The sequence below is a fragment of the Aphelocoma coerulescens genome, chromosome 15 (genome assembly GCF_041296385.1).
Source record: "Aphelocoma coerulescens isolate FSJ_1873_10779 chromosome 15, UR_Acoe_1.0, whole genome shotgun sequence".
In the NCBI taxonomy this organism is placed as follows: Eukaryota; Metazoa; Chordata; class Aves; order Passeriformes; family Corvidae; genus Aphelocoma; species Aphelocoma coerulescens.
Window position 1 is genome coordinate 4,982,331 of NC_091029.1, and position 12,127 is coordinate 4,994,457.

The 12,127-nt window shown below is 62.8% G+C and overlaps 1 protein-coding gene across 1 annotated transcript; it reads left to right on the top strand.

Moving 5' to 3' along the window:
* Positions 1 to 808: 808 nt before the first annotated feature.
* On the top strand, positions 809 to 9,171 carry ASPHD2 (aspartate beta-hydroxylase domain containing 2). The gene is made up of 4 exons (XM_069030803.1): positions 809 to 889; positions 3,301 to 4,372; positions 6,631 to 6,744; positions 7,669 to 9,171. The coding sequence occupies exons 2-4, from the start codon at positions 3,493 to 3,495 to the stop codon at positions 7,776 to 7,778; spliced, it is 1,104 nt and encodes a 367-aa protein (XP_068886904.1). The 5' UTR covers positions 809 to 889; positions 3,301 to 3,492; the 3' UTR covers positions 7,779 to 9,171.
* Positions 9,172 to 12,127: the final 2,956 nt, after the last annotated feature.

Sequence of the window (12,127 nt, forward strand, 5' to 3'; positions counted from 1 at the left end):
CAAGCAGGAAGACTCACAACAGTTTCTCCACCAGCACTTAGGAGTCGTAAAGGGACACTCCAACCTGGGAAAATTTGGAACAGTCCCCCCATCCTTGGTGCCGCAGCACACCCTCACATCCTCGCTGAGGCATTCCCTGGCTGCCTGCATCCTGGGCATTGCCTCGCTGGGAGCTCCTGTCCCCTGCACGCCAGATGCACTTATTCTTGGGGACAAGCAACCCCTGCAGCCCGAGGGCTGCAGCACCAGGGGCCGGAATCCCCGGAGCCAGTACTCCCTGAATCCCTGTGTCCCTGCGTCCCTGGACCCAGCATCCTGCACATCCCAACAGCTGCATCCCTAACAGCCTGTGTCCCTGGAGCCAGTCCCCGCTCCCTTGGTGGCTGCATCCCTGCGTGCTCCCACCCCTGGGACCAGCATCCCCAGACTGCTGCAGCCCCCGGTGCCTGAATCTTTGGAGCCACTGTCCCTGCGCGTCCCCCTGCACCCCCGGTGCCCCCGCACCTCCCGCGCCGCCACCGCCACCCAGCCCCCGCGTCCCGGGGTGCCCGCGGTTGGGATGGGCGCTCCCCCGGGGACCATCGCCGCCTCCTCCCGCCGCTCCATCCCCGGGACCCCTCCCGAGTGCCGCAACCCCGCGGCTCCCCCGCCCCTCCGGGCCCCTCCCGGCGGCGAGGGGCGGGAGCGCGGGGCGGGGGCGGGCGCGGCGCGGGGCGGGCGCGGGGGCGGGGGCGGGCTGTGCGGGGCCGGGGCCGCAGCTGCCGCCCGGCGCGGTCCCGGCGGGGGCGGCGCGGCCCCTCCTGCCCGGGCTGCTGGGAGTTGTGGTCCGCGGCGGCGGCGGAGCGGCGCGGAGGGAGCGCGGCCCCGCGCGGCCCGGCGCGGGCGGCAGGTCGGTACCGCAGCGCTCCGCAGCGCATCGCGGGGGGGCCGCGGGGGCGCGGGGCGGCAGCGGGGCCCGCGGCGGGGGCGCAGCCCGAGCCCCCCACCCCACCCTCCCCCCCGGCCGGGGCAGGGGCTCGGCGTCGGGCGGGCGGCACGGCCGCGCCGGGTGACAGCGCGGCGGCAGGTGCCACCGGCTCGCCGGGTGATGGGACACCCGTGCCAGTGCCACGCCGGGTGATGGGACACCGGTAGGGCCGTGCCATTGCTTCGCCGGGTGATGCGGCCACACCGGTGCCACCGGCTGACGCCGCCACGCCGGGTGACACCGTCACACTGGGTGAGAGCAGCGCGCGGGTGACACTTACTCCGGTGGCGCCGGCGGGGTGGCATGCTCAGGAGAGGGTGAAGGGAGCACCCACTGCTCCGGTTCCGGAGTGGCAGCGGGCATCCCGCCTCACCCCAAGGCTCCTGCTCCTCGTGCTGCTCCCAAAGGCGACACCAGCCGTGCCGAGCCGAGGACATCCTCGCCACGCGTCCCCGCCGCCGCGGGCCCACGGCCTGGGGACCCTGGCCGGGCTGAGCGGAACCCGCTGCCTCCAGGAGATGCCGGGGCCACCACGGAGCCACCGAGATGCAACTTTGTGCTGCATCGAAGCCTCTGCCTTCCTTATGTAACACGGCTGCTGCTGGCACGGTGCTCGCCTCCACGTCCTGCACAACTTCGGTGCAACGTGGAATTGATCTCCACTCCCTGGAATGGCTCTGCCATTATCATTAGCTGAGGAGCCTTTTCTGAAATCTCAGGCCAGGGGTGCTGGTTGTGACCCGTCTCGGTGCAGGACCGTGGCTGGGAGGTGACAGCACCCGCTGGGTGCCCCGCGCAGTCCCAGCCACGCGGTATGTGTCGGGAGTGGTGCCGATGTTTGGGGCCCTGCCCCAGCGCTGGCACAGCCTCTGTGGAGGTGGGTTTGGGCAGGTTTGCAGTGGGGTGTCCGTGCTGGCACAGGAGGCAGCTCCTGGGCTGGTCCCACGGAGACTGTGCCCAGAGAAGCGCAGAGGCTCCCAGGCTCTGGGGTCAGGCAGGCGGCGTGTGGGCACGGGGGCTTGGATTTCTTGCTGCTCTGATGGTTTCCCCCTGATCTGAGGTGTTGCCTGCATCCCTGAGGCAGCAGTGGGGCCGTGTTTGTGCTGTGCCACCCTTTCAGGGTGTGACTCTGACCTGGGGACCCCGAGGCTGTCGGACCCCCCAGCTCTGTTCCCTCTGTGCCTTCGTGTTGCCATTGGCTCTGGCTGACCATGGCTGCTGTGCCTGAGCAGTTCCCCACTCCCTTTGCAGGGTGAGAGCCACCCTGAATACACATCACCCCAGGGCTCTGCTGCCTTCCCCAACATGCTCCAGCCCTGTGGGGAGCACGGGGGTTGTGCCGGCCTCAGGGGACACCCCTGGGACCGACTCCGTGGTTGCACCCCGGGAACCAAGGCCTGGGCGGGAGAAGCGGGAGTGTCTGGAGGGATGCCAGCCGTGGAGATGGAGGAAAGTTATCTTGAGATTCCCGGGAGGCTGTGACGTGCCACGTGGACTGCAGATCCCAGGATGGGGCATGCAGGCAGCATGCTACAAGGAAGTAGGGTGGAGGGAGGTCGGCTGCATGGATGTCCCTCCCTGGGACGTAACGCTGCCTGAATCCCAGGTCTCCAGCCCTGCAGCACGTTCCTGCTGTAGGGTCAGACCCCATCTGCAGCCCATCCCCATCACCATTGATAAGGAAATGCACGTTGAGAGGCTGCAGGACCTTGGCAGGAAGGGCCGGGGAGGGTTTGGATGGTTTCCCTGGCTCATAAACCCATCCTGCTACTTAGAGTCAGTGCTCTTACCGATGAGCTGGTGAAATCAAACAAGCCAACCTGACCTGCCCCTGTTACCACCACCCCGACCTGCTCCCGTGGCCATGTGCTGGCTGAGCTCTGGGCTCTGCCACAGCTCAGACTCTGGAGGGAGAGTCACTTCAGAGCCATTAGATGGAGGGGATAAGCTGATGTGCTGCCAGATAGGGCTGTGAAGTGTCTACTCTCAGTGTCTATTCACTTAGCAGCCAGATTTCAAACATGATAAGGCAGCAACTTAAGAGGAAAACTGGAGGACGAGCAGGAGGGAGATGGTCACTGGGGCAGTGGGAGATGGAGTCTGAGTCTCCCTGCTGCCTTTCATCTGGATATTTGTGGAAGATGCTGTTGAGAGCACTGGGGGGTTTACTCAGCATGGGATGATGTTTGGCTCCCTATCCACCATCCCCTTCCTGAGAAGCCAGTGCCCCACACAGTCCCGGCACACAGCTCCAGCTGTGTCCCGTGCACTGACCCCAGCAGGGACCCCACGGGGAAGCCCTCTCCCTAACACCTCTGGGTTTCTCTCCCCAGAGCCTCCCTCCAGCACGGCCTTTCAGGATGATGTGCCCAGGAGCGCCGGTGGGGACCCTCCGGCCACGTGGCTGCTGACCCAGGGGTGCTGCCGGGCACCGCTGCCAATGCAGAGCTCCCGGGAGCGCAGGGCAGAGCTGCCGCTCCGCTCACCCATGGCAGCCCCTTCCCGCTGCGCCCCGGCCCGGCTGCATGGTGTGGGTGCCCCTGAGCCCCACGAGCAGTGACCGCCGGGCCCCGCTGCGCGCTCCCAGCACCACCACCATGTCTTTGGAGTGGCTGATGGACTGGAGCTGGTCCCTGGACGGACTCCGCGATTTCATCGCCACCGGCATCCAGTCTTTCCGCGACTGCGACGCCACGGCCCTGGTGGCCGTCGCCTGCCTGCTGGTCCTCTTCGTGTGGTACTGCTACCACGTGGGGCGGGAGCAGCCCCGCGCCTACGCCACGGTGAACGCGCTGATGCAGAGTGCCGAGGCCAACGGGGTGCAGAACGGCTTCGTGTACTGCCACTCGCCCGAGTGCGTGCGCTGCTCGCACCACGACGGCCTCAACCAGAAACTCTACCACAACCTGCAGGAGTACGCCAAGCGCTACTCCTGGTCCGGCATGGGCAGGATCCACAAGGGCATCCGCGAGCAGGGCCGCTACCTCAACAGCCGGCCCTCCATCCAGAAGCCAGAAGTCTTCTTCCTGCCCGACTTGCCCACCATGCCCTACTTCTCCCGGGACGCTCAAAAGCACGACGTGGAGTTGCTGGAGCGCAACTTCCAGACCATCCTGTGCGAGTTTGAGACCCTGTACAAGGCGTTCTCAAACTGCAGCCTCCCGCAAGGATGGAAAATGAACAGCACGCCCAGCGGGGAGTGGTTCACCTTCTACCTGGTGAACCAGGGCATGTGCGTGCCCAGGAACTGCCGGAGATGCCCACGGACGTACCGCTTGCTCGGGAGCCTCCGCACCTGCATTGGCAACAATGTCTTTGGGAACGCCTGCATCTCTGTGCTGAGCCCGGGCACCGTCATCGCCGAGCACTACGGGCCCACCAACATCCGCATCCGCTGCCACCTCGGTGAGTGTCCGGCGCCGTGGTTCGTGTGTCGGGAGAGTGTGGGGGGCTGCGGCTGTGGCTGGGTGCAGGAGCCCCAAAAAAGCCTGTGGCACCCTGTGCTCTTGGGGTTCAGCCATCAGTTGCAGCCTTGGGGGGCCCAGACACCTGCTATGCTTTGGGGTGAGGGAGGTTTTGAGGGCTTTGGTGGTGACAGCCTCCTGAGGCGAGGCTGGTGCTCAGTCTATGGGTACCTGATGTCCCCAGGGTCTCCAGAGCAGCAGCAGGAGGGTTTCATCTCCTCCTCCTGCTGACCCAGGGCCATGGACTCTTGCTGGTGTGCGACAGAGGGCTGATTTTACATAGGGGTCTCTGAACATCCCCCTCTCTGCAGGCAGGTCCCTCTCCTATCCTGGGATGCAGGGCAGCCTGGGGTTCTGCTCCAGGGACTGTGTTGTGCCACTGGCAGCTCCCCTCTCCTGGAATCTCGGGTGCTCTGCATGGGACACGGGTGAATGGGAGCAAAGATGCTGCTTTGGGGTTTGCAAAGCTGCAGATGAGGGTGGGAGGGGTCCTGGGGTGTTCCCTGCGGTGGGTCAAGCGCTGGGTTGGTGGCACAGTGCTCCCTGCTCGGCAGGCAGGGACGGGGAGAGCCCACGCGGCACAGATGGCCAGGCTGGCACAGCACCGACCGTGCCGGGGGAGGCACCACGCGGGCCCGGCTGGCAAACACCAACCGCGCCTGTTCAGCCAACAGCTCGGGTAAACACACCCAGGCAGTGCTGGCCATTTGTTCAGAATGGGAATTGTCTTCAGAGCTGATCCCAGGAGCTGCTGGGCAGCTGGGACCTGCCCTTGCCTGTCACCGACCCCTCTCTCTGGAGTGCTGGGGAATGTGTTCCCCTTGTGAGGGGCTGGGAGAGGGTCCTGGGAAGAACCAGTGATGTCCAGGCTGGCTCAGGTGAGCACACCTGGAGCTCACACACCCTGGGCAGAGGAGCAATGTGGGTCATTTGCTTATCCAGAACTCTGCACTGGGACAGGGGCACACTGACACCCCCACCTTGGTGCTGGGAACACAGCTCTTGCTGTGCCTAGGGCATGGATGTGTTTAAGACACAACCTGCCCTTTCAGGCAGCTGGATCTGCAAAGCCAGCACAGCCATCAGTGGGGTGAGGCACTCATGAGGATTTACTCTAGGCACAGGCAGCATCCATGGGCCAGGGCAGCATCCTGAGGGTGCGGGTGGGATGGAAGGGCTGCAGGCTGCTGGCTGCTCCCTCCCCGCATCCCCCAGCAGCTCAGCTTCCCTGTTCCAGCATCTCCAGCTGAGGCTGTTGTGCAGGGAAATGGCTTTGGGTTCTGCAGCCTTTGAAACAGCAGCTTTGTAGTCCCAGCTTTGCTGGGCAGCTGGGAGTCCCTGCTGCGCTCTCTGGGTTTGGCATCGCTCTTGGATCCATCCTGCTCGTTTGCTGCATCGTTACCGCTCGGGAGCCACGTGAGCCCTGACCCCTTTCTCCGCCACGGCCGCATCCTCGGGGCAGGATGGCTCTGCAGCAGCTCCAGCGTCCCCAGCACTGCGGGGGGTGACAGTCCTGGTGCAGGAGATGATGGGATCAACCCCTGTCGAACGGCCTTGGCTTGTGCTGGTATTTTAAGAAAAGACCCATTTTATTTCTGTGATTGTCCTTCATGTGGCCCTTACAGACCTGCTTCCCTGTGAGGGTTTTACAACCCCCCTGGATCTCTGTCCTTGCAGCCCTGTGGGTCACCCTGAGGCAGCACCTTGGGTGGGGACCAAGGGACAGGGCAGGTTCATGGGGAGCTTGTGGCAGAGCCACAGTTGAGCCCATTTTCCAACCCCATTGCAATTCCTGCTCCCCCAGCCTTGTCTGGGGCAGGGTCACCGCTGCAGGGCTGGAGGAAGGAGCGGGCAGTGTCTGCCTTTGGTCCTGAAGTTGGAAAATGTCCCAGGAGCCTGGCTCCCTGTGCACACCTTGGAGCCATGGGCTCTGGGGACTGGGACGCTGTTCCAAATATGAAAGTGAGTCCCTGCGGTGCTGAGCTCGCTGGGGACAGTGAGAGGACAGGGGGGAGCAGACAGGGAGCGGGCAGGGGCTGAGCTGCTCCAGGCTTGGGGTTCAGGTCACTGCGTGCAGGGGAGCAGCCCCTCAGCAGCAGCATGGGGCTCACACGGAGCTCACTGTTTGCTCCCTGCTGCCCCACCACAGGGAACTCGGCACGGCCTGACCCTCCCTGTCCTCTCTCTTTGTGCCTGAAGGTCTGAAGACACCCAGCAACTGCGAACTGGTGGTGGGGGGTGAGCCCCAGTGCTGGGCTGAGGGCCGGTGCCTGCTCTTCGACGACTCCTTCCTGCACACGGCGTTCCACGAAGGTGAGTTCAGCGTGTGGGGCCTCGTGGTGTCCCCTGTGGTGCTGGGGACCGCGGAGGAGTCGGGGTGCACCCACGCCCAGTCCCTTCTCTTGCCCCAGCAGGGCCGGAGCCCCTGTGTCCAGCGGGGCTCGGGCCCTGCTTCCCCGGCCAGCCCCAGGTGGGAGCAGCCCGGTCCCATGACGGCGCTCCCTCTGCCTCAGGGTGCTGGACCACCCCAGCCCCCTTTCCTGGCAGACCCCTGGAGCCCACTCAGCCTACCCATGGCTTGCTCCCATCCTGACTTGCTCGTGCTGCTGTCACAGCACCGCCAGCCCGGCACAGGGCCTGCTGACCCTCTCCCTGCCACAGCAGCCAGCTTGGGAAGCTTCCTTCATTCCCGAGCTCTGCAGGGCAGCTCTGGCTGCAGTGCCACGGCCCCGGCCTCCTCTGGCCCTGTTGCAGCTCGATGCTGACGTGCCGGCGGTGCCTTTGTCTCCCACGCCGGGGAACAGCCTCACGCCCGCGGGATTGTTCCTCCCTCCACCACTGACGGAGGCCGTTCCGCTCCAGCTCTCCCGGATTAACCGGCATTAGTCCCCCGTGGCATGAAAGCATCAGGCAGAGCTGTTCTACACAGGGGAGCGCGCCGAGAGAGTGGGAGAACAAAAGCTGTTGCTTCCACATCAAGCCTGCTGTGGGGTTGGGAAGCACAGCTCCGTGCAGGGCCAGGAAGGCTGGAGTGGCGCAGCAGCCACTCCCTGCACAGATCCAGGACGCAGCTGCAAGGAGGCCCTGCCTCAGGAATCCTCCGGGTGCCCAAAGCAGCCCTGGAGCCCTGGCAGGGAGGAGCCTGCCCCGTGTCCCCGAGTTCCCAGTAGCTGTTTACTGGGGTTGCACTGGGGAGGTGCCTCCCTACCCTCACACCCTGCGCTTCCATCCCCCCAGGTGCCCCGGAGGAGGGTCCACGCGTGGTGTTCATGGTGGACCTGTGGCACCCCAACGTGGCCGCGGCCGAGCGCCAAGCCCTCGACTTCATCTTCGCGCCGGGACGATGACGGCGCTGCCCGGCCTGGTGGGTTCAGGGCAGCTCGGCCGGGGCCTGTCCTGGCCCACGGCCTCGGTGCTCCCTCGTGGGGGCCTTGTAAATGGAAACTGTGACGTGTATCCGCGCCCATCTCCTTCCTCCATCGTTGGCTTCAGGGATTCTTTTCCAAGCGCCGGCGCCTCGGCCCTGCCGGGGCTCGCTGCCCCCCCGCTCCTTCGTGTTCTGTTGCTAGTGTGTTTTGCGGTGTTCAGAAGTAGAGTAACAAACCCAAGGGTGTTCGTTTGAATGTAATGTAAAATTTTTCTCGTGGCCATCCAAGGAACAACACACACACACCATAACAGCCAACCAGCCTGCCCTGCCCGGCTGCGGTCGCGGATGGACAGACAGACGGACACTGGGGGCTTCCATGGGCACTGTGGTCCCCCCAGGCTGGGTCTGATGGGGCAGGCAGGGCACAACTCTGCCCACAAAGAGCCCTCCTGGGGCTTCTGCTTCCTCCTCCATGTGCCAGCTGGGGCTCCCCAGCCCTCCTGCCCTCTGAAAACTCTTTTGTCACCCAGGTAGGGAGCAGAGTCCACTGCCAGCCCAGTAAGGCAGAAGCCCCGACCTCCACCCTACTGAGGGAACAGCACACACAGTTGTGCTCTTCAGTCTGGCCAAGGGTGTTAGCAATTGCCCAAATCCCTTCCTTGCTCTACGTGCAACCCTCAGTTTTCCCAGCTCCAGCTGGGAAGCTGTGCAGGGGCAGGGATACCATTTGGGAACAGAGAATGGGGGTTTTGTCTGTCTGTAGGAAGAAAGGAGGTCACCATTCCTTCTGCTGCTCCATCTTCTTCTTTCCTCGAGCCAGGGCAGGCACACACAGCAGCAGCTCCCACGGACCTGACACCACAGGAGAGGTTCCCAAGGGGTGTTAATTCTGCAGCCTGAGCCCCCACCCTGGGGTCCCGCCCACCCAGGGACCACCACGCTTCTCCTGGAGTCCCCCAGCACCAGAGTCTGTTTGTGGTCTGGGGGCCAGTTTATAACACCCCCCCAAAGCATAGTGTGTGGTGGCTGGGGACCCTTTGCCTACGTGCCCTGCCTGGGAGGGACCAGCCTTGTCCCCCCAACAACTTCTTTACAGACTTTTCAGTGATTCGATTGCAAGATGAGGCAGAGATTTCAAATACATCTGAGATATTTTTTACACCCGTCTTGTTACAGACTACCTGAAGTGCATGATTTCTACACGCATTGGCTACCTGGACACAGGCCCTGGGGAAGCAGGCTGGCTCTGTCCAAAGGTTGGTAACATTCATACAGTGGATAAGCAAAGATTATCAATAAACAGTTGTGCTGAAAACAGAACGGGCTTTGCCTGCTGCTCTAACGAGGCCAGGGTCACGCAAACACCAAGGGGTTGGGTCCTGCTTATCTGGTTGCTGGTGGGGAGAAGAGGCCTGGAAAGAGCAGGAGCTGCAGGGTGGGAGGGGGCACGGGCCTGTTTGCCAGTGATACAGTGAGTGAGGGCAGTGCTCTAGTATACCCAACCCATGGAAACTCTGTCCTGACCAGTCACAGTCTCCCAGGCCTGGATTTGGCCAGGCTGGATGGGGCCCTGAGCAACCTGGTCTGGTGGGTGAATCCCTGCCCATGGCAGGGACTTAGATATTTGAGGTCCTTTCCAACCCAAACCATTCTGGGATTCTGTGATGTCAGTGGAGCCCAGGCTGCCAAGGAGCACAGGGATCTCCTACAGCCCATCGGCGTGGGCACAGCTGTGGCAGTGCTGCCTGGCCCAGGGCAGCAGAGACTGTCCCCAGCCATCCCCAGGAGCAGCTGCAGGCCTGAAGCTCCCTGGGCCCCACAGAAGCCATCAGCCTTGCCAGAGCATCCGCAAACAAACCATTTCAGGAATTGCTTCCAGCTGCCTGCACTGACGCATCAAAGGCAGCAGCTTCCCAGAAGCAGCTCCAGGGCAGAGGGTGCTGCTCAAATCCCACCCAAATGCCTGAAAACCAGTGCCTGACCCCTCTCAAGCACAGAGCCAGCTTGGCAGGGCAGGAATTGCTCCCCATGAGCCCCTCTGGCCCTCCCTGGCAGTGTTCAGACAGGCCCAGCTGCTCCTCATCCCCTGATGTTCAAAATGCCCCATTTTTCAGCATCCTCTCCATCACAGCCATCGCCCTGTGGGCCGGGGAGCTCTGTGTGCTATTCCCAGCTGACCAGCACAGGGCAGGCATGGGCTGGGTGGCCCAGCACGGGCTGGGTGGGGAGATGCAGCCCGAGCAGCTGAAGGAGCAGAGCCAGCCCAGCTGTTCCCGGCCGGCAGACGGCTCAGCAGATTGCAGCGGAAGATCCCTGACGGCAGCAGGCAGGAGCATCCATCCCGTTTGTGCTTTGCTGCTGTGCCAAATCTCCCTCCTGTCCCTCTCAGGCTTTTCCTTCCACTTCTCCCTGTTTCCTGCCAGAGCACACAACCACTTCCCAAGCGCCCAGGCAGGATCCAGGTGGATTTCCCCAGGGAGCAGAGCAGGCTGGAGCTGCTCCCAGTGCTCCAAGGCTTCCTCTCCTGGGAATCACAGAGGGAAGCTGGATCTGCTGAGGGCACAGAGGGGACAGGAGGAGCAGCATCTCCCAGCAGGGTGACTTGGCTCAGCTGAGCAAGCAGCCCAGAGCACACAACCCTCATCCCTCCTGCCTTCTCCCACCCTGCAATGTCTCCCTGTGCTCCCTCCAGAACCAGAGCAGTTTGTCCATGACTCTGGAAGTGTGCAGGGAAGTAGCACCTTACCTTGTGTCATCTTCCACATGGATGTCACCAAAGCAGGAGGTCACCAGGGTGGCTCCAGGGAGTTTTCACTCCTACGCTGCCAACAGGCTCTTCACAGTCCTTCCATGCCCAGGATGGGAGCAGTGCCACACGACTCTGCTCCTGCTGAAGCACCTCCTCAGTTGCCAGGGCTGGCAGCCGGGTGGCATCTGTGCCCAGCCACCCCTGAGCAAGCAGCTGGCTCATCCTCTGCAGTCTTCTGAAATTCCCTGTAATGTCTGTGGAGCAGCCCGAGCGACCTGGGATGGCAGAATGACCTTGGGAACTGTCTGTGCTGGAGTGGGACCAGCAGCTGTGGCAGTGGTGACCTTCCCGTGCCCAGCCCTGACGCTGGCACGAGCCTGCTCAGCACCTCACCACATTCGTGTCTCTGCTCACCATCTCTTGGTGACACCAGTCACACATCTGTCCCTCTGGAAGCTTCCAAGCAGCTGCTCTGCAGGAATGATTGAACCAACAGGCTCTGCCTGTTCGACCCCAGCACTGCAGGTACCACCCTTGGCACGGAGCTAAATGGGGAACAGCTCCCACAACCCAGCCCATCACACCAGGAACCACAAACATGATGATAACGTGACTCTGGCTGCTGACACACAGTGCTGGGACGAGCCTTGGAGACTCCTTTATTTCCAGTCAGACTGGGGGTGTGTCTGCACCAGCAGCAGGTTCCAAGCCCAGCCAAACACAGGTATCCATCCATCCATCCCTCAGTCTAAACAGCCACCACCACGGCCCCCCTGGCCACCACTGACTGGGGACACTGTCAGAGCAGAAAGGGAACAGCTGCTGAAGGGCTACGAAACCTCTTTGGTCCCACCAGCTAAGGGGCATCTTTGGGGTCTGCAGAGTGTGGGCAAATGGAGCAGTAAGAGCAGTGAAATGAGGTCCTGCAGCAGGAGAGAGGGAGGGAGCACAAGGCCGAGGGACACTCGCACCACCACCATCACCCAGCCCCTGTGAGGCTGCACGTCCAGGTGGGCACAAGGAGGGCACGGCTGGGCTGGACCATCACTGACCAGGGAGGTGTGGAGGCATAGGGATATCCCTTCGGAGTCACCTACGGCATAAAAACCTCCTGGGAGCACCCAAAGGGGGGCTGTGAGCTCTGCAGCTCTTGTTCTGCTCCTGTGTGAGAACAGGCAGGCGCTGCTGACCAAGGTAAGGCACTATGTCATGGCAGGGTCATTCCCATGGATTAAGGGATAGAAATAAAGCCAAAGTCTGACCAGGGCAAGTGCAGGCACGGACAGTGGCTGCCTGACATCTCTGAAAGCCAGCACTGCCTGGGGGCTCTGTAACTCAGAGCAAGGTGAGGCTTTACCTCAGATCAAGGCACGTGGGGAGTCTGCAGAGCTCCAAGAGAGTCCCTATAAAGTCCATGTAAACCAAGCGCCCCAAGACGCTGCATTCTGTCCTCAGTCTTTGGTAAATGCTGTCAGTGACACCTGCACTGGCCCAAAACGTGCTGCAGGACAGGGCAAGGAATGTCCCTTCCTCAGGGTCAGGCAGGCTGGAGACCCCACAGAGGCAGGGCGAGGCCT